The sequence below is a fragment of the Ascaphus truei genome, unplaced genomic scaffold (assembly GCF_040206685.1).
Source record: "Ascaphus truei isolate aAscTru1 unplaced genomic scaffold, aAscTru1.hap1 HAP1_SCAFFOLD_469, whole genome shotgun sequence".
NCBI classification, from domain to species: Eukaryota; Metazoa; Chordata; class Amphibia; order Anura; family Ascaphidae; genus Ascaphus; species Ascaphus truei.
Window position 1 is genome coordinate 243,349 of NW_027456800.1, and position 22,303 is coordinate 265,651.

At 48.9% G+C, this 22,303-nt stretch overlaps 1 protein-coding gene across 1 annotated transcript in view; it reads left to right on the top strand.

Moving 5' to 3' along the window:
* Nucleotides 1-17,283, top strand: part of LOC142484923 (solute carrier family 22 member 7-like) — a 185,349-nt gene extending 168,066 nt beyond the window's left edge. The window contains exons 8-10 of the mRNA XM_075584175.1: nucleotides 2,226-2,334; nucleotides 4,814-5,020; nucleotides 13,501-17,283. Of these exons, the coding sequence (XP_075440290.1) occupies nucleotides 2,226-2,334; nucleotides 4,814-5,020; nucleotides 13,501-13,549 (365 nt within the window). The 3' untranslated portion in view covers nucleotides 13,550-17,283. The remainder of the gene's footprint in view (nucleotides 1-2,225; nucleotides 2,335-4,813; nucleotides 5,021-13,500) is intronic.
* The last annotated feature ends 5,020 nt before the right edge of the window (nucleotides 17,284-22,303 follow it).

Below are 22,303 nucleotides of genomic sequence, written 5' to 3' on the forward strand. Positions count from 1 at the left end.
TAACCAGACTGATACTCAGGGTACTCTGACAGCCCAGCCAGTGAGTAATAACCAGACTGATACTCAGGGTACTCTGACAGCCCAGCCAGTGAGTAATAACCAGACTGATACTCAGGGTACTCTGACAGCCCAGCCAGTGAGTAATAACCAGACTGATACTCAGGGAACTCTGACAGCCCAGCCAGTGAGTAATAACCAGACTGATACTCAGGGTACTCTGACAGCCCAGCCAGTGAGTAATAACCAGACTGATACTCAGGGTACTCTGACAGCCCAGCCAGTGAGTTATAACCAGACTGATACTCAGGGTACTCTGACAGCCCAGCCAGTGAGTAATAACCAGACTGATACTCAGGGTACTCTGACAGCCCAGCCAGTGAGTAATAACCAGACTGATACTCAGGGTACTCTGACAGCCCAGCCAGTGAGTAATAACCAGACTGATACTCAGGGTACTCTGACAGCCCAGCCAGTGAGTTATAACCAGACTGATACTCAGGGTACTCTGACAGCCCAGCCAGTGAGTAATAACCAGACTGATACTCAGGGTACTCTGACAGCCCAGCCAGTGAATAATAACCAGACTGATACTCAGGGTAATCTGACAGCCCAGCCAGTGAGTAATAACCAGACTGATACTCAGGGTACTCTGACAGCCCAGCCAGTGAGTAATAACCAGACTGATACTCAGGGTACTCTGACAGCCCAGCCAGTGAGTAATAACCAGACTGATACTCAGGGTACTCTGACAGCCCAGCCAGTGAATAATAACCAGACTGATACTCAGGGTACTCTGACAGCCCAGCCAGTGAGTAATAACCAGACTGATACTCAGGGTACTCTGACAGCCCAGCCAGTGAGTAATAACCAGACTGATACTCAGGGTACTCTGACAGCCCAGTCAGTGAGTAATAACCAGACTGATACTCAGGGTACTCTGACAGCCCAGCCAGTGAGTAATAACCAGACTGATACTCAGGGTACTCTGACAGCCCAGCCAGTGAGTAATAACCAGACTGATACTCAGGGTACTCTGACAGCCCAGCCAGTGAGTAATAACCAGACTGATACTCAGGGTACTCTGACAGCCCAGCCAGTGAGTAATAACCAGACTGATACTCAGGGTACTCTGACAGCCCAGCCAGTGAGTAATAACCAGACTGATACTCAGGGAACTCTGACAGCCCAGCCAGTGAGTAATAACCAGACTGATACTCAGGGTACTCTGACAGCCCAGCCAGTGAGTAATAACCAGACTGATACTCAGGGTACTCTGACAGCCCAGCCAGTGAGTTATAACCAGACTGATACTCAGGGTACTCTGACAGCCCAGCCAGTGAGTAATAACCAGACTGATACTCAGGGTACTCTGACAGCCCAGCCAGTGAGTAATAACCAGACTGATACTCAGGGTACTCTGACAGCCCAGCCAGTGAGTTATAACCAGACAGATACTCAGAATACTCTGACAGCCCAGCCAGTGAGTAATAACCAGACTGATACTCAGGGTACTCTGACAGCCCAGCCAGTGAGTAATAACCAGACTGATACTCAGAATACTCTGACAGCCCAGCCAGTGAGTAATAACCAGACTGATACTCAGGGTACTTTGACAGCCCAGCCAGTGAGTAATAACCAGACTGATACTCAGGGTACTCTGACAGCCCAGCCAGTGAGTAATAACCAGACTGATACTCAGGGTACTCTGACAGCCCAGCCAGTGAGTAATAACCAGACTGATACTCAGAATACTCTGACAGCCCAGCCAGTGAGTAATAACCAGACTGATACTCAGGGTACTTTGACAGCCCAGCCAGTGAGTAATAACCAGACTGATACTCAGGGTACTCTGACAGCCCAGCCAGTGAGTAATAACCAGACTGATACTCAGGGTACTCTGACAGCCCAGCCAGTGAGTAATAACCAGACTGATACTCAGGGTACTCTGACAGCCCAGCCAGTGAGTAATAACCAGACTGATGCTCAGAATACTCTGACATCCCAGCCAGTGAGTATCAGTCATAGGGATACTATGACAACCCAGACAGTATTAATCACAAGAGTACTATGACATTGTAGCCCATCCCATTGATTGGGTATTAATGATAGGGATATTGTGGTATCCCAGCCTGTGAAGGATCCTGTATTACACCCAGACAAGGTGACGGGTTTGGTAACGGAGTCAGGACAAGACACCGGCAGTAACATTAAGGGTTGTTCTGCAGCGCTGGGCCCCCTGCGTGCAGCTGTGGCAATTATTGGGAAAGGATTCTCGGAAGCGGCCTTCACTGCGGTCATCCTGTACACAGCAGAGATGTACCCCACCGTGGTCAGGTACTGAGCGCAGGGCGTAGGAGTAACAATATGAGAGCGCACGGGGCGTAGAAGTAACGAGAGGAGAGAGAGCGCGGGGCGTAGAGTAACAAGACGAGAGAGAGAACGGGGCGTAGAGTAACAAGACGAGAGAGAGCGCGGGGCGTAGAAGTAACAAGACGAGAGAGAGCGCGGGGCGTAGAGTAACAAGACGAGAGAGAGCGCGGGGCGTAGAAGTAACAAGACGAGAGAGAGCGCGGGGCGTAGAAGTAACAAGACGAGAGAGAGCACGGGGCGTAGAGTAACAAGACGAGAGAGAGCGCGGGGCGTAGAGTAACAAGACGAGAGAGAGAACGGGGCGTAGAGTAACAAGACGAGAGAGAGCGCGGGGCGTAGAAGTAACAAGACGAGAGAGAGCGCGGGGCGTAGAGTAACAAGACGAGAGAGAGCGCGGGGCGTAGAAGTAACAAGACGAGAGAGAGCGCGGGGCGTAGAAGTAACAAGACGAGAGAGAGCACGGGGCGTAGAAGTAACAAGACGAGAGAGCACGGGGCGTAGAAGTAACAAGACGAGAGAGAGCGCGGGGCGTAGAATTAACAAGACGAGAGAGAGCACGGGGCGTAGAAGTAACAAGACGAGAGAGAGCACGGGGCGTAGAAGTAACAAGACGAGAGAGAGCTCGGGGCGTAGAAGTAACAAGACGAGAGAGAGCACGGGGCATAGAAGTAACAAGACGAGAGAGCGCGGGGCGTAGAAGTAACAAGACGAGAGAGCACGGGGCGTAGAAGTAACAAGACGAGAGAGAGCGCGGGGCGTAGAAGTAACAAGACGAGAGAGCACGGGGCGTAGAAGTAACAAGACGAGAGAGAGCACGGGGCGTAGAAGTAACAAGACGAGAGAGCGCGGGGCGTAGAAGTAACAAGACGAGAGAGAGCACGGGGCGTAGAAGTAACAAGACGAGAGAGCGCGGGGCGTAGAAGTAACAAGACGAGAGAGCACGGGGCGTAGAAGTAACAAGACGAGAGAGAGCACGGGGCGTAGAAGTAACAAGACGAGAGAGCGCGGGGCGTAGAAGTAACAAGACGAGAGAGCGCGGGGCGTAGAAGTAACAAGACGAGAGAGCGCGGGGCGTAGAAGTAACAAGACGAGAGAGCACGGGGCGTAGAAGTAACAAGACGAGAGAGCACGGGGCGTAGAAGTAACAAGACGAGAGAGAGCACGGGGCGTAGAAGTAACAAGACGAGAGAGAGCACGGGGCGTAGAAGTAACAAGACGAGAGAGAGCACGGGGCGTAGAAGTAACAAGATGGGTGAGAGCGCGGGGCGTAGAAGTAACAAGATAAGAGAGAGAACGGGGCGTAGAAGTAACAAGACGAGAGAGCACGGGGCGTAGAAGTAACAAGACGAGAGAGCACGGGGCGTAGAAGTAACAAGACGAGAGAGAGCACGGGGCGTAGAAGTAACAAGACGAGAGAGCGCGGGGCGTAGAAGTAACAAGACGAGAGAGCACGGGGCGTAGAAGTAACAAGACGAGAGAGCACGGGGCGTAGAAGTAACAAGACGAGAGAGAGCACGGGGCGTAGAACTAACAAGACGAGAGAGAGCACGGGGCGTAGAAGTAACAAGACGAGAGAGCACGGGGCGTAGAAGTAACAAGACGAGAGAGCACGGGGCGTAGAAGTAACAAGACGAGAGAGAGCACGGGGCGTAGAAGTAACAAGACGAGAGAGAGCACGGGGCGTAGAAGTAACAAGACGAGAGAGAGCACGGGGCGTAGAAGTAACAAGATGGGTGAGAGCGCGGGGCGTAGAAGTAACAAGATGAGAGAGAGAACGGGGCGTAGAAGTAACAAGACGAGAGAGAGCACGGGGCGTAGAAGTAACAAGATGAGAGAGCACGGGGCGTAGAAGTAACAAGACGAGAGAGCGCGGGGCATAGAAGTAACAAGACGAGAGAGCACGGGGCGTAGAAGTAACAAGACGAGAGAGAGCGCGGGGCGTAGAAGTAACAAGACGAGAGAGAGCACGGGGCGTAGAAGTAACAAGACGAGAGAGCACGGGGCGTAGAAGTAACAAGACGAGAGAGAGCACGGGGCGTAGAAGTAACAAGACGAGAGAGAGCACGGGGCGTAGAAGTAACAAGATGGGTGAGAGCGCGGGGCGTAGAAGTAACAAGATGGGTGAGAGCACGGGGCGTAGAAGTAACAAGATGGGTGAGAGCGCGGGGCGTATACGGAATAAGACGGGTGAGAGCGCGGGGCGTATACGGAATAAAACGGGTGAGAGCGTGGGGCGTATACGGAATAAGACGGGTGAGAGCGCGGGGCGTATACGGAATAAGACGGGTGAGAGCGCGGGGCGTATACGGAATAAGACGGGTGAGAGCGCGGGGCGTATACGGAATAAGACGGGTGAGAGCGCGGGGCGTATACGGAATAAGACTGCGATCCTTAGTTGATGTTCAGTATACATTGTAGCTGGTGTGCTCCCTTTATCTCTCAGGCAGAATGGTATTGGCTACACCGCCTTCGTGGGGCGCATTGGGGTCTGTGTTGCCCCCCTCGTCATACTCCTGGATGATTTCTGGCCCCCCCTGCCCCAGGTCACGTTCTGCTCCGTCGCTGTGGTGTGCGGCTTGGTAGCTTTCCTTCTGCCGGAGACGGTGAACGTGTGTCTGCCGGAGACCATCGGTGACGTGGAACGTGGGAGGTGAGCGAGAGACAAGGGGGTGGGGTTTGCGAGAAGGGGCGGGGTTTGCGAGAAGGGGCGGGGGTTTGCGAGAAGGGGCGGGGTTTGAGAAGGGGGCGGGGTTTGAGAGAAAGGGTGGGGTTTGCGAGAAGGGGCGGGGGGTTGCGAGAAGGGGCGGGGTTTGAGAAGGGGGCGGGGTTTGAGAGAACCAAAATGTGACTGTTCAGGGACTTTGGGCCGGGGAGTCTCCTTCTCTCCCACTGACTTGCGTTGGGGTGAGGAGGGCACTTTTATCGGGGACTAAGCAGAGAAAGGATCCGTTTTATTTATACGGCGATGCTTTTGTTCCAATAAAGTTACGTTGAAAAGTACATGCTCGCTTTGTAATCGGGCCCCACCCCCTTTGCGAGCCAATCAGCAGTCGGATGTATGAGGTAAGAGGCTAAAACTGAGGAAGCTCCGCCTTGGGGGGCCTGAAGCGGCCATGTTGCTTGTGGCAGGAAACTCAAAACGAGAGACAGACACACAGACACAGACACAGAGAGAGAGAGAGAGACAGACACACAGACACACAGAGAGAGAGAGACAGACAGAGAGACAGAGAGACAGTCACACAGAGACAGACACAGTGTAACGTACGTGCTTGCCACAAACTGGTACCGGACCGCGGGGCTGAGGTGGGGATGTATAAGCACCGACCTTAGGCCATGGAGTCAGGTCCGGAGTGCGGATTCCATAGTCAGACATAGCCAGGTCAGGATTGGAGAAAGTAGGGTTAACGTTATCCAGGCAGGGGTCAAGGCAGGCGGCACAGGAGCGGTGGTCAAGGAAACAAGCCGAGGTCATCCACAGGAAATCTTGGGTGAAGGTACTTCAGCACAGGGGGCTAGAACCTGGAGAGAAGCCACTGCAGCGGAGATGCTTCAGCGAAGGTGCTGCAGTGCGTCAGGAAAAGGCCAGGAGTGACTTCACTTGGAGGAAGCAGGAACCAGAGGTGCAGACACGCCACAGGAAACTCTGGGGAAACCAGCGTAGCCGCTACAGCGCGGCGAAGGCGAAGTCTGCCAGGAACAAGGAAAGCAGCGCCGGGGCTGCTATGCAAGAAGGCCTTGGGATGCCGGGGACTGGAAGCAGGATACAAGGCACAAGGAGCCCAGCAGGCCAAACAGGGAGTCTGTGACATGCACAGTTACTTGCAACTTGGAGGGACTCAAAGAAAGATAACGAAAATATCTTCATCATCCCCCATGGCAGTGCACACCAATGGGGGTGGTGGCGGTCCTAACGCAGCCCCTCTAACTAGCATGGGAGCCATCTGGAGTGACTGCTTGCAGTACTGAACCTTCCCTCCAAATTTAGCCTCACTGGTATAAGGATCCCTAAACATGGCTGCAGAGGCAGGACATCTGCCTCTACCAACATGGCCGCCAAAGCAGGAAGTCAGCCTCATTTTGGATCGACTAGGATCTCCCAACATGGTCGCCGAAGCAGGACATCTGCCTCTACCAACATGGCCGCCGAAGCAGGAAGTCTGCCTCATTTTGGATCGACTAGGATCTCCCAAAATGGTCACCGAAGCAGGACATCTGCCTCTACCAACATGGCCGCCGAGGCAGGAAGTTAGCCTCATTCTGGACTTTTTTGCCTGCACCTGCCAGCACCCTTTATAAGGCTTCATTCCCCGCTCTTCCTTGCCTGTGCAAGGTTCGGGTTACCTTGTTCCCTGCTGGAAGCCATGTCCTGCCTGCCTTATTCTTGCCTATCGTTGACGACCTTGGAACTGTGACCCCTACTTCTCTGCCTAGCGGGTCTGTCTCCTGGACAGTACACAGCGACGTACGCGATCGTAACAACTGGAGGCTAATATATCCAATTTTTAGTGCCTAATGAACGTATTCTGTGAGGACTGTACAGCTGCCTTAAATATGTCCTCTGACTTTGTACCGCATTAGCCTAAGAGTTGGCATGGCTTTTGAAAAATGTGCCATAAAATGTAGTGGACTCCCATTGTTTGGCTTTGTAGGCTTCTTCTATACAAACCCTGATCCATTTTGCTATTGACGATATTGAGGCAGCAAAACCCTCAGAAAACAAATCAGATAATTTGCACCCTTTCAGCTGATTATTATAGTGAGATAATGTCTTTACAACGTCCACACAGTGAGGACGTTTCTCTTTCTCCTCTTGGCATTGGGGCAGAATGAAGGCGCTGCAATTTCATGGTTCATATGGAAAATTGCGACCACCTGTGGGCGAAACTGTGATACCGTACACAACAATCTCACTCCCCAATTCTTCTGGCCAAAGTAATTAGGACAATACAGCAAGAAAATACCCGGGCGCTAACTCAACGTGCGGTGTGGAAAAGATAGAGTATATTGTATATTACAACCTTCATGGGGTATATTGCCCCTTAACGTCGTGGTGACTCTGACCCCAACAGGATCTATCCCGGGCCCTTACTGGTAATTGGAACACAGAAAAGAAAGGGGGAGCACAGGATGAGGGGTGATAGGATAAATGGAGGATGTTAATGACCTCTGACGGGTGCAATAGGGTATACTTATACCTAAATGGATCTCTTGTCTGGAGTGTGGTGGGAGGGTAATGATGTTAAATTGTATAAGAATGTCACTTACACGGCCTCGTGCATCAAGGTATCTTTTGCTCCTCCTTCTTCCTTCCGGTGCGGATCTCCTCCTGCGGCCGTCCCTCCTTGGGTTGGGGGGTATCTTCCTTGCTCTTACTTCGGTCTCTTCTTGCTCTTTGTCGAGGTATCCCTCTCACAAAAAGAAACCAGTTAGATCAAAGCAATTCTTAAATATAAGAGGTGTAAACTTAGGCCGTGTTGGCTGGAAGTGGGGAGAGAGAGACTTTATAATAAGCAGAATAGACGGCAAACACTCACACGGGCTGGTGGGTGAAACCCTATAATGGTATCTATTCTTCTCTGCCAATGTAGACCTTCGTTAGGGAGTCTTATACCCCAATACCAACTTGCAAAGAACCGATAACCGACAAGGGACAATACTACATTCGCAGAGAAGAACAGATACCATTATAGGATTACACCCACTAGCAAGGAAGATACCCCCCAACCCAAGGAGGGACGGCCGCAAGAGGAGCAGGAGGAGATCCGCACCGGAAGGAAGAAGGAGGAGCAAAAGATACCTTGATGCATAGGCCGTGTAAGTGACATTCTTATACAATTTAACATCATTACCCTCCCACCACACTCCAGACAAGAGATCCATTTAGGTATAAGTATACCCTATTGGACCCCTGTCAGAGGTCATTAACAGCCTCCATTTATCCTATCACCCCTCATCCTGTGCTCCCCCTTTCTTTTCTGTGTTCCAAAGTAATTAGGAGCAAGCAACTTGTCAGATAACGGGTATAGGGGTTCAGAAGGAACATTAGTCAAGGCTTCCAGAACTAGATTTAGATCCTAAGCTAGAAAAAGGGAACAGATTCTGGATCTTCGCTTACCAGCTCCTTTCATTAACCGCCTAATATTCGTTTGAATTGCATGCAGCATTTCCCAGAATATGCCCAGTGCTGATACATGGACTTTAAGGGAGGACTATTTAAGAAAATGTGAACATACTCTGTAGTAGACTTTAGAAGTTGATTTTTTCCCTGGTGCATTATAAGGTTTTAACGACTTCATTTGAAAAAAATATATATTTTTTTAAATGTCGCCTCTCAATCTCCGAGCCATCAAAGCCAGCAGTGCTACCCTGGGATGCCTGATTGGACCCTGTGTAATGAGGTCTGGGAGAATGGTGAGTTTCCAAAGAGAGTCTACTCCACATCCAGACCTGACCCTCAAACCAGGGTCTTCTCTGCCAGAAAGGAACTATTATAATAGCTTCCACCTTCTCCCCAGTCACCGTGGTTAAGATGCTCTGCATCATTGGCAGAGGACGAAACGGTTAGAAGAGATGGAAATTACATTGCTTCTAAGTATTGCCACGGTGACTTATGACAGGCTGCAATTTACACCAAATATATATAATATATAATATAATATATATATATATATAACTGGGTTGAACTGGGACGAGACTTAGATATGATAAAATATAATTTATTCCTTGATAAAGGTGAACACACAAAATATACAAATAACAGGCAAAATATGGACACTTACTTAAAGATGGAAATGATGAAACAGTCACATCTGGACTGGCAGTTCATACAGCACTCTTCATCATCCCAAGACACGAAAAGCCATGAAAAGGCCTTGCATGCAGACATTGCATAGCATTTCTCTCAGCAATCAAGATGGTATAGAAGAACAACACAGGATAAAGGGTGGACAACCGTTTATAAACCTTTTGTAACCCTATCCTTAACATTAAGTACAGATGATTGGTTTTCAATTACCTGTAGCCACTCACTAACATGGGAACACATTTTGATACCTGCCCCCCAGCTAGTTGGCACATGCTCAGTTGGACTCTGGGGTCTCATTTCTGCAGCCCCACATTTGCATCAGGAATGCCAGCCAGTCTACTAAACGGAATTTCTGGCAGGAAACCCTTTGTTGTAAGGTGTGAAATGGGACACTTATAGCCTGCTCTGGTTTGAGTCATCTCCGCCCTCCTGTAAACAGTGTAGGTGATAAACTCCTTTGAACAGCACTTACATTCTAGACATTAGGGCGCTTCCCTGGCCATCTGCTAACTTATGGCCAAAGGAATTCCCTCTGGTTTCTTTCCCTACCTGGGGACACAGTGTTAAGGATAAAACACAAACATATTAAAATATCCGGTTCCGTTGGGTCCAGCGGGTCCAAACTTCCCAGTTCTCAATGCCGGAACTGGGACAACATATGGTCTAATTTGCAACTTGCTACGACCTTCGGAACCGGAGTTACACAAATACACCTTAAACCGTTTCCTATTTTAATACAATAAACTCCGCTGTAAATTAAATCACGTTTTTTCACTAAATCTCCATTGAAAACAACGGGCTTCGCCGCCATAGACTTTCAATGGCAAACCGCCGCCGTTGGCGGCTTTGGGAATCCGCCGCCATAGACTTTCAACGGGGCTATGCCGCCGTTGAAGTCAATGGGGGTTTTCCGCCATAGCCGGCAAATGGAGATTGGCCGCCAATGGAGTCTATGGGAAAAGTCCCGAACTTTCAAGGGGGTCCATACTCCATCGGGTTGGTCCAAGAGGGTCAAGGATGGTACTGCAGCGATGCCGGAGCAGTGACTACAGGTACCCCAAACCCTGGCCCTCTGGACCCTCCGGAACCGGAGCTATGGATTCCTAAATTTCAGCTTTTTACACTTAGCCGTTTTCTTGAGCTGTTTCTGCCGCCGCCATTGGAACCTATGGCGCGACCCGCTCTTCTCGGTTCGACCCTTATCGGGGGTCCAGGATTCGGGGACCCGGTTGTGGTCGAGTGGGGGGAGGCCTAGGAACTAGGGGCAAAAAGAATTTTATTTCTAGGTGCTCTAGAACTGTTTATTCCCACGCCACTTGTCGTTGAACTTGACTGCTAAGTGATCAAAGCTCTCTTATTGAAAAAGTATCTGCTTTGCGGTTAAGCGGTTTGGATGGCAGCCAACTCGTTCCTGGAAATCTCCTTCGAGGAATCTTCATTGAAGTCAATGGGCCCATTGACTTACAATGGGAAACCGCCGCTCCTACTCTCGGACGCCACCTGCTGGTCTTCACAGGAAACAGGACCAAAACAGCAAGATTCGCCATTAGAATGCATTGAGCCCTAATGGCGGGCTATGGGACCCTGCAAAATGGTGCCTGAAAAGGCGGGAAAATTACACAAAGGGCTATAATCATTAAAGAACTATTAACCCTTGTACTCCCGGATGGATCCTAGTGTGTGTGTGATGCAGACATTGATATAACAATAAAACATGGGAACAGGGGAATATACACTTTCATGTCATAACAAGGGTTAAATCACATTTCTGGACCTCAGCCCAGTTAACCCCTTGTCTCCCTGGTGAAGTCAGGGGGTGGCCAATTGGGGTGTAACCCCTTTAATCCCGGGCCAAATCCTCCCCATCGTCACAAGTATGTTGCCCCCTAACCGGGACCACAATACTGGCAGTTTGGCGTTGTTGTCTGTTACTATGAGATCCACATCTGGCAAACCCCATTCGTCTACTACTTGATTAAAGACTTCCTTCTTTACCATCCCTTTGCCAGGATGCATTTTCTGGCTAATTAAGAAGTCTTCAGAGATAATATAACAGATCTCATTCACTGAGTGTAAGCTCTTTGTGCCACCCGTTGTCTGAAAAGACTTTCAGCGCAACTCCTAGGACACGAGCAAAATGTGCAATTGCTTGGGATATAGCCCGAAGGTCCAAAAGATTTATGGAAAGAATAACTTCTGCTGATTAACACACTTTTGGAAATAGTATTGCTCAGGGGACCCCTGGTCCTCATCCTGTAAAAATGGGGGCCAAAGAACAAAAAAAAAAACAAGTAGGAGGAACTGCTCCATTTTCTTCTCCATAAGGTCTTGGAAGGAAACGTCTTCTAAGAGTATACTTGCAATTCTAGTAGGGGATTATCCCAGGGTTGTGCATCTTGTGTTGCAAATGAATACATTTTGGAAAATAAATGTTTGGATGTAGAGTCTCTTTTCTGGATGTTGCCACTCATTAGAAATTATATTCTTGATGAATTGACCAGACTCTCTTTGATTCCAGGGAAACACAATCCCCTGTATTGAGATCTTCCTTCTTGCCCTCAATATCCATAGGCTGTCTTCCTGCTCTAATGATCTTATCAACAGCATCAATCTTCTCATGTTCTTCCTTAATTTCTCCTTCAAATGTGTCCTCCCAATCCGAATAAAGAGCTTCCTGCAAGTCTGAATCCGCGGGAAGTGATTGGAACACATAAGAGAAGCAGACTTTCCTCATTCACAGCTGCCTCAACAGTCTCCATGACAGAACGTATTCATTTGGGTTGGAGCGTCTTCAGAAATAGTATTCTGTAAGCATTCAGGGCACAAGACGCAGTGCAATGTTTTATCTCGGCTAAAACGTTTCTGGTGTTCAGTAACAAATGACTCCACAGTCTCAGACGCCATTTTGTGCTCAGGGGAGCCACCAGTCTATGGTAAACACGGCAGCAGGCAGACACTGACATTCTCCCACTAACTGGAAGAGAATAGACAAACAATACCTTTAAATCAGGTGACATTAGGGCATTACTTAATCCTGGCCCTGTGTCATATTCTCTAGCCTGCTGTACCCATGCTTGGCCACCGGGACTGCTGCCACTCTCAATGTCTTGTTCTAGCCTGCAGTACCTATACTTGTCCACCGGGAGTGCTGCTGCTAAACTAAGGAACATTCCAGACTCTGATACCTGACACCTCTGCACCTGTGCTCCACCTCCCAGCCTGCCTATATAAACCTCCCTTTCCTGTTCCTCCCTTGCCTCTGTTTCAAGTCAGACTCCTATGCACATGCCTCTGATCCTGATCTGTTCCTGTACCTGTATTTGAGTCTGTTCGCAGTAAGGCCCTTGCTGGTAATCTGGCTTGTCCCTGTTTGTTCCCGTTCTCAGTCCCTGCTCCCAGACCTGTCCCTGCTCGCCTGTCCTGTTCTAGTCTCCTCGTTGCCGACCTCTGCTTGTTACCTGACTTCGCTACCTGCCGTCTGCCTCGGACCCCTGCTTGTTACCTGACTTCGCTATCTGCCGCCTGCCTCTGATCTCTGCTTGTGACCCCTACTACGCTCCTGCTGTTCCGGCCACCGAGATCCTACCCGCCACAGGAGTCTCCCGTGACACCCTGTGATACTATCTCTTGGCTACCCAATCCCAGGAGTGAGGGGATATTACTGCTCCCAGCAAAACAGACCTACAAGCGCCCCCTGCCCCGGCGTGGAGGCCATCTTCAGAGGTGCAACCCTTCACTTTGGGTTTGGCTTAGCAGGAGCCCGACCCCGCCATCGGGAAGAGACATTGTGCCGCCAGACGCTGCCGTCTGCGTCTTCATGCAGCTGCGTTTTCCCAGCTTACACATGCAAGACTCCAGGGGAAAACCCTGGTAAGGCGACTGGGTAAGCAGCCCGAGAAAAGGATCCAAGGGGGGCAACCGTTACCACAAGGCAAATAGGACTAAAAATTATATATATACTAATTGTCCTATCCCGAACTGAGCGGGTCTAAATTCCCATTGGTGTGCACGGTCATGGGGGATGATGGAGAAACAATTAGAGAGCAGGTTTGAGTGGGCTTCTATGGAGATAGGTAGTGGTCAAATGGCAAACAAAGGATATAACAGACGGATCCCTTGCTGTCCCTTTTTACCATATGTAAATAAAAATCTCCAGGCCTGATCTGGCCTGCTAGAAACTTGCATGGTGGTAGAGGTGGCAGGGACATACGTCATTGGCCCATAAGTCCCTTGTGCCTGTGTCACTGTGCAGGGGAAGGGACACACTTGATGTGCTACAGTACAATCAAATTACCCAATGTTTCTGTATCACCAATTTCCAGGAGCGGTCTTCAGGACCAGAACAGCGGGACTCCCCTGAAGGAGAAGTAACAGCGGGACTCGCTTTCCGTCCGACAAACACCTGAAAGCTCCTCCTCTCTTTTTGCAATCAAAAGTGATCTGTCAGCCAATGCTGTCCCCCTGCTGTCCCCCTGCTGTCCCCCTGCTGTCCCCCTGCTGTCCCCTCATGTCCCTGCCCCCAGGTGTGCAGAGCCCATTGTATGCAACACAAGTGCACATTACTCTGTTAGAAATGAGCTAGTTAACGGTGCAGGACTGCCCGGAAATCCTGCGTCTGCCCTTGTTTGCTAGCTGCACCCCTAGCAAGGGGGGGGGCTGGAAGTATGGGTGCTGCACCCCTAGCAAGGGGGGGCTGGAAGTATGGGTGCTGCACCCCCAGCAGAGGGAGCTGGAAGTATGGGTGCTGCACCCCTAGCAGGGGGAGCTGGAAGTATGGGTGCTGCACCCCCAGCAGGGGGAGATGGAAGTATGGGTGCTGCACCCCTAGCAAGGGGGGGCTGGAAGTATGGGTGCTTCACCCCCAGCAGGGGGAGCTGGAAGTATGGGTGCTGCACCCCTAGAAAGAGTGGGCTGGAAGTATGGGTGCTTTACCCCCAGCAGGGGGAGCTGGAAGTATGGGTGCTTCATCCCCAGCAGGGGGAGCTGGAAGTATGGGTGCTGCACCCCCCAGCAGGGGGAGCTGGAATTATGGGTGCTTCACCCCCAGCAGGGGGAGCTGGAAGTATGGGTGCTGCACCCCTCAGCAGGGGGAGCTGGAAGTATGGGTGCTGCACCCCCAGCATGGGGGGCTGGAAGTATGGGTGCTTCACCCCCAGCAGGGGGAGCTGGAAGTATGGGTGCTGCACCCCCAGCATGGGGTCTGGAAGTATGGGTGCTTCACCCCCAGCAGGGGGAGCTGGAAGTATGGGTGCTGCACCCCCCAGCAGGGGGAGCTGGAAGTATGGGTGCTACACCCCTAGCAAGGGGGGGCTGGAAGTATGGGTGCTTCACCCCAAGCAGGGGGAGCTGGAAGTATGGGTGCTGCACCCCCCAGCAGGGGGAGCTGGAAGTATGGGTGCTGCACCCCCAGCAGGGGGAGCTGGAAGTATGGGTGCTGCACCCCCAGCAGGGGGAGCTGGAAGTATGTGTTCTGCACCCCCAGCAGGGGGAGCTGGAAGTATGGGTGCTGCACCCCCAGCATGGGGAGCTAGAAGTATGTGTTCTGCACCCCCAGCAGGGGGAGCTGGAAGTATGGGTGCTGCACCCCCAGCAAGGGGAGCTGGAAGTATGGGTGCTGCACCCCCAGCATGGGGAGCTGGAAGTATGGGTGCTTCACCCCCAGCATGGGGGGCTGGAAGTATGGGTGCTGCACCCCCAGCATGGGGAGCTAGAAGTATGTGTTCTGCACCCCCAGCAGGGGGAGCTAGAAGTATGTGTTCTGCACCCCCAGCAGGGGGAGCTGGAAGTATGTGTTCTGCACTCCCAGCATGGGGAGCTGGAAGTATGGGTGCTGCACCCCCCTCTGGGTTTATACATTTCGGTAATTTATGAATGTGACCGATTATACCGGGCTCCCTTAATAAAGAAAGGCTAAGCCAGTCTGCTGTCTCCTTGCCTGGTCCCTTCTTTTAAAGCAGAATATCAGGAAAGGGTATATTGCTGGGTTACAGCTGTATGATATAATGATACACCGCCCCCCCCCCCCCCACCAGATACCCCCTGTGGTTCCTCTATTGTGTGCACCAGGCAGCTATTTACTGCATGACCCCTGCTGAGATCAGCGCCTGCCACAGTTACCCCACTGCCCTGCGCAGTTACCCCACTGCCCTCGCACAGTTACCCCACTGCCTTGAGCAGTTACCCCACTGCCCTCGCACAGTTACCCCACTGCCCTGCGCAGTTACCCCACTGCCCTCACACAGCTATCCCACTGCCCTGCGCCATCCCAAAGACTTTATTCCCTTCCCTGGGTGGAACTGACTACTTGTAAGTTTCAAAGAAACATGCTTTCATTTCTCTACCCTCCCCGCTTATTTACTGTTACTGACTGTACGTTATACTGTGTGTGTGCTGTAACCTCCCTGCTTATTTACTGTTACTGACTGTACGTTATACTGTGTGTGTGCTGTAACCTCCCGCTTATTTACTGTTACTGACTGTACGTTATACTGTGTGTGTGCTGTAACCTCCCGCTTATTTACTGTTACTGACTGTACGTTATACTGTGTGTGTGCTGTAACCTCCCCGCTTATTTACTGTTACTGACTGTACGTTATACTGTGTGTGTGCTGTAACCTCCCGCTTATTTACTGTTACTGACTGTATGTTATACTGTGTGTGTGCTGTAACCTTCCGCTTATTTACTGTTACTGACTGTACGTTATATTGTGTGTGTGTGCTGTAACCTCCCCGCTTATTTACTGTTACTGACTGTACGTTATACTGTGTGTGTTGTAACCTCCCCGCTTATTTACTGTTACTGACTGTACGTTATACTGTGTGTGTGTGCTGTAACCTCCCCGCTTATTTACTGTTACTGACTGTACGTTATACTGTGTGTGTGCTGTAACCTCCCGCTTATTTACTGTTACTGACTGTACGTTATACTGTGTGTGTGCTGTAACCTCCCGCTTATTTACTGTTACTGACTGTACGTTATACTGTGTGTGTGTGCTGTAACCTCCCGCTTATTTACTGTTACTGACTGTACATTATACTGTGTGTGTGCTGTAACCTCCCCGCTTATTTACTGTTACTGACTGTACGTTATACTGTGTGTGTGCTGTAACCTCCCCGCTTATTTACTGTTACTGACTGTACGTTATACTGTGTGTGTGCTGTAACCTCCCGCTTATTTACTGTTACTGACTGTACGTTATACTGTGTGTGTGCTGTAACCTCCCGCTTATTTACTGTTACTGACTGTATGTTATACTGTGTGTGTGCTGTAACCTCCCGCTTATTTACTGTTACTGACTGTATGTTATAGTGTGTGTGTGCTGTAACCTCCCGCTTATTTACTGTTACTGACTGTATGTTATACTGTGTGTGTGCTGTAACCTCCCGCTTATTTACTGTTACTGACTGTACGTTATACTGTGTGTGTGCTGTAACCTCCCGCTTATTTACTGTTACTGACTGTACGTTATACTGTGTGTGTGCTGTAACCTCCCGCTTATTTACTGTTACTGACTGTACGTTATACTGTGTGTGTGCTGTAACCTCCCCGCTTATTTACTGTTACTGACTGTACGTTATACTGTGTGTGTGCTGTAACCTCCCCGCTTATTTACTGTTACTGACTGTACGTTATACTGTGTGTATGCTGTAACCTCCCCGCTTATTTACTGTTACTGACTGTATGTTATACTGTGTGTGTGCTGTAACCTCCCGCTTATTTACTGTTACTGACTGTACGTTATACTGTGTGTGTGCTGTAACCTCCCGCTTATTTACTGTTACTGACTGTACGTTATACTGTGTGTGTGCTGTAACCTCCCGCTTATGAAAAGCGTGAATAAAGAAACCAAGTCTGAAGGTTATATTATCACAGAATGACAAATAAGTTTATTGCGTACAGGTGCACACATGAGGAGAAAGCTTGAAAACAAAAGCTCTCTGCAGAAACATGGCCTACAAGACATATTTATACCATAATACTAAAGCTCACGCCCCCTTTATGAGGTGGCTTGTGCGTCATTACATATGCGCATAAGATAAACAAATATGAATATGAGAACATTGATTTAATAACATAAATGTAAAAAAATAGCAAAAATTAATTGAGTCAGCTACAAAATTATTATGCACGCTCGTTACCTTTCCCTACATACGCTGGCTTCTTGGAAGGGTGTATCTGACCATGAGACCCTCCCCCTAAATGTGAGACGTGGCTTTTCTCTCTGTCTAGTTTCACAACGGCGGCGTATCTTCTCTTCAAGGTTTGTGGCTAGCTGAAGGCTTATCGTCAACAAAATGTCTGAGAGCGAAAGAGAAAAAATATTACTTTAAAACTTTCATTCCACGCAGCTTTCATGCAAACAGTAGACAAAATGGATGACTAGATCAGGAACCTAAGATGGATGCTGAACAAAAATGGCTGCTTAGATCCTAGTGCTGTTTACGTCAGCCCCCCCACACACCCACACCCCCCTCCTTGCATCATATTCTCAACGTTGTCAGTGCCCTCCTTTATTCTTAAAACATTGCTTTTGGGAATTATGGGTATGATGTTAGTCCAGAGTCACATTGTATACTGGGGTGCTCCATCATCTGATAGTGTTTGTAGGTATACACCGGAGTGAGAGGGAGAGGGCACTTGCCCCCTGCTGTCAGTCTCGTATGGTGCTGCGGCCAGAATGTCGAATTGAATCATTGTGATCGGCATCTTCGTTTTAAAGGGGACTTCCGTTTCTGGCATCTGCAAAGAGTGGCATCAGATTGGAAGAGGGGGCACATTTGTGGATCATGAGCGTGCTTGAGTAGGAAATATTTGACTATGAACCCCGTCACGAGTAGATGCACTTTTATCTTTGACCTATGCCTAGAGAGACTCAAAAAATATATTAGTTGCATACAATACTTACTAAATGTTTTATTACCAATAGATGGTCCTTAATTCATTCCTTTGGACTACTGATAGTCATAAGTCATCCCATAAGTGTCTCATAGGGAGATAATTTATACCTAGGAATAAATTCTTATATAAATGTGTTTATTACTTTCTTAGCATCCGCATATAGACAGAGGTATCTCCTATTAGCGCTCCTCAAATTTAAAACTAAGCAGCCAATGTGGACTTGACTTTGCTACAATCTAAGTTCCTAAGACTTGGTGCCCCAGCCTGTGCCAAACCAATTGCTTTCATTGTCACCTCTATCCTGTCTGCAGGCCATATCCCTAAGACCTGGAAAACTGCCAGAGTTGTCCCAATCTTCAAAAGTGGGGACAAAAACTGTCTCAAACTACAGACCAATCTCTCTTCTCCCAATCCTATCCAAAGTCATGGAAAAATGTGTCCACTCCCAATTAAGCGATTACTATAACAAGACCAATTTCCCTAGCCAATTCCAATCTGGCTTTCGCCCAAACACTCCACCGTAACTACCCTGCTAAAAGTTTGAAATGCCTTGTATATAATGTATACCCTGCTTACTTATCTTTTGCAACTATGTGTCCCCTGTATTTGAAAACAATGTAAGGCCTATCTTTTTACCTGCAGCAAACTTCTATAGGGAGGAGCGCGGTATTGTGTACAGTTTCCCCTGTATTTAACCCTATGCCCAAGACACACCCAAAAATGAGGCAACTCCCAATTCACCCCTTCCTGGCAAAACATTCTAGAAATAAATAAATAAATTAGCAACTAGGATGTTGGTTGCTTGATCTGTAGCAGAATTAGAACTATATAAATTACACAGTGATGTTGACAATAACTGCTGCGTATAATAAAATGGGACATCTTTGGAAAAAATAAACGGTTAAACGTTATAAAATACATAACATATTCAGTTAATAGACAAATGATTTTGTACAGGACTTCACACTCATTTCTTGTAATATAATCTCTTTGTACAGTTCCGAGCACACGGCCAGCTTTACATTTTTAAAGACACTCCGCATTATTCATTTGGCTAAAAAATAATTTACAAAGCTTGTTCCGGGCATAAAGCCAACTAGCTTCTGGGCGTTGCGCCAAATGACCTTGGGCCGTAAAGAGAGCAGATAACGGTTTCTATGTCTTCTACATATTAATTGCTGGATCGGAACATCTCGCCTCAGGACTTTGCTGACTATTTTAAGGAAAAGGTGGAATCCATATGAAAGAACATCCCCTCTGTTTCCTCCTCTCATCCTACACCGCTTCCTAACTCTCTTCCTGCTTTCCTTGACTCTTTTTCCACTGTCTCAGAGGAGGATGTGTCACTGTTGATCTCCTCTTCCCCCTCTACCACTTGCTCTCTAGACCACATTCCATCCCATCTGTTAAAACCTCTTGGTCCTACTATAATCCCTACGCTCACAAAAACAGCAAGCTTTCTACCGGTCTTTCTAACTGTCTCTCTCCTGCCTTTTGCCTCCAAACTCCTTGAACGTCTTGTATTCTCTCGCTTGCTACATTTTCTCAACACCCATTCTCTCCTTGACCCTCTACAATCTGGCTTCTGCACTGCTCACTCCACTGAAACAGCCCTCACAAAAATAACTAATGACCTCCATGCTGCCAAAGACATAGGTCATTATCCTCTGCTCATATTACTCGACCTCTCTGCAGCATTTGACACCGTGGACCACCCTCTTCTCCTTCACATTCTCCATACTCTTGGCATTCGGAACAAAGCTCTATCCTGGATCTCCTCTTACCTCTCCCATCGTACTTTCAGCGTCTCTTCTGCTAACACTTCCTCCTCCTCTACTGATCTCTCTGTGGGGGTACCCCAGGGCTCTGTCCTGGGACCTCTTCTCTTTTCTCTGTACACACTCTCTCTAGGTGACCTAATCACAGCTCTTGGGTTTAAATATCACCTCTATGCTGTAGACACACAAATTTACCTTTCAACCCCTGACCTTACACCTGCTGTACAGACCAAAGTTTCTGAATGTCTCTCTGCTATATCATCCTGGATGGCCCTCCGCCGCCTTAAACTCAACATGGCTAAAACAGAGCTCCTCATACTTCCTCCCAAACCTGGTCCTACTATCTCCTTCCACATTACTGTTGGAAATACGATCATTCATTCAGTAGTGCTTAGGGGTCACACTCGACTCCTCTCTCATTCTCCTCTCACATTCAAAACGTTTCTAAAACCTGTCGCCTTTTTTTTTTTCTCTCCGCAATCTCACAAAGATATGTCCGTTCCTCTGTTGCTCGACTGTTAAAACTCTGACTCAGGCCCTCATTCTCTCCCGTCTTGATTACTGTAACCTCTTGCTGTCCGGCCTTCCTGCCTCTCACCTGTCTCCCCTACAATCTATTCTAAATGCTGCTGCCAGAATCACTCTACTCTTTCCTAGATCTGTCTCAGCGTCTCCCCTCATGAAATCCCTCTCCTGGCTTCCGATCAAATCCTACTGTCTCTGTACGTTCTCCCTACCTACCAATTAGACTGTAAGCTCCTCAGAGCAGGGACTCCTCTTCCTTAATTTTACTTTTATGTCTGGATCACTTATTCAATGGCCTGTTACCTATACCATTTGCTACCTATATGATCACAGAACAGCTTTGAATTTACCGCTGCTGTTTTGGCGCTTAGAATCTGAGGTCCGGATTGGCTGCTGGGTTTCTATGAATCTGAAATACTATTTCATGAAATACTATAACCAATCCGAGCCTGGGGACTTACAACCAGCCAATCAGAGGGCTGCTAGTCTTCCAAAGCCGGGCAAGCGGTTCTTTAGACTGCAACGAGGGCGTGCATGAGTTGGTCACCCTAGCCACTTGTTATTCAGAAGTCACCCGCTGGGTTGGGTGCCTCAAAGTCTGGGAAGGCAAATGCTGGCCGCGATGGCTGGCATTGTTTCCCAGACGAGGGTACTCCACCTAACCATCCTGCCAAATGGCTTTAACACCTCTGGCAGCATCTGTGACTTTGAAGTACGCACCGAGGGCAGACTCAGTGGCGCCACAAATAGAGAACCGTCTGTGAAAGTCCCAGCTTATTATAAGTATATAAATATAAGTATATATATAAAGTCCCGGCTTATTATACGTATAATACATTTACACACATCTCAGTTTAATAAAAATATACTTTTACCCTTCTTACTTTGTCTAAGTCTTTTGGGATATGAGGGGTAGACTGTATACTACTAGCCATATCCCCCATACACTACAAACCTGAGTTAGACTGTAAATGCCTTACAGCCACATTGGCTATTAAATATTTTATGAAACAAAAAATATTTCCCATTTTTCTTCTGAGTCCCGCAGTGAAATGAAAAGATGCTCAGCTGCAATCTCAGAGCTGTAACTCCTTCCCTTAGCTGCAATCTCAGAGCTGTAACTCCTTCCCTTAGCTGCACTCCCAGAGCTGTATCTCCTTCCCTTAGCTGCACTCCCAGGGCTGTAACTCCTTCCCTTAGCTGCACTCCCAGAGCTGTAACTCCTTCCCTTAGCTGCACTCCCAGACCTGTAACTCCTTCCCTTATCTGCACTCCCAGCGCTGAAACTCCTTCCCTTAGCTGCACTCCCAGGGCTGTAACTCCTTCCCTTAGCTGCACTCCCAGAGCTGTAACTCCTTCCCTTAGCTGCACTCCCAGAGCTGTAACTCTTTCCCTTAGCTGCAATCTCAGAGCTGTATCTCCTTCCCTTAGCTGCACTCCCAGAGCTGTAACTCCTTCCCTTAGCTGCACTCCCAGAGCTGTAACTCCTTCCCTTAACTGCACTCCCAGAGCTGTAACTCCTTCCCTTAGCTGCAATCCCAGAGCTGTAACTCCTTCCCTTAGCTGCACTCCCAGACCTGTAACTCCTTCCCTTAGCTGCACTCCCAGAGCTGTAACTCCTTCCCTTAGCTGCAATCTCAGAGCTGTAACTCCTTCCCTTAGCTGCACTACCAGAGCTGTAACTCATTCCCTTAGCTGCACTCCCAGGGCTGTAACTCCTTCCCTTAGCTGCAATCTCAGAGCTGTAACTCCTTCCCTTAGCTGCACTCCCAGACCTGTAACTCCTTCCCTTAGCTGCACTCCCAGACCTGTAACTCCTTCCCTTAGCTGCACTCCCAGACCTGTAACTCCTTCCCTTAGCTGCACTCCCAGGGCTGTAACTCCTTCCCTTAGCTGCACTACCAGAGCTGTAACTCCTTCCCT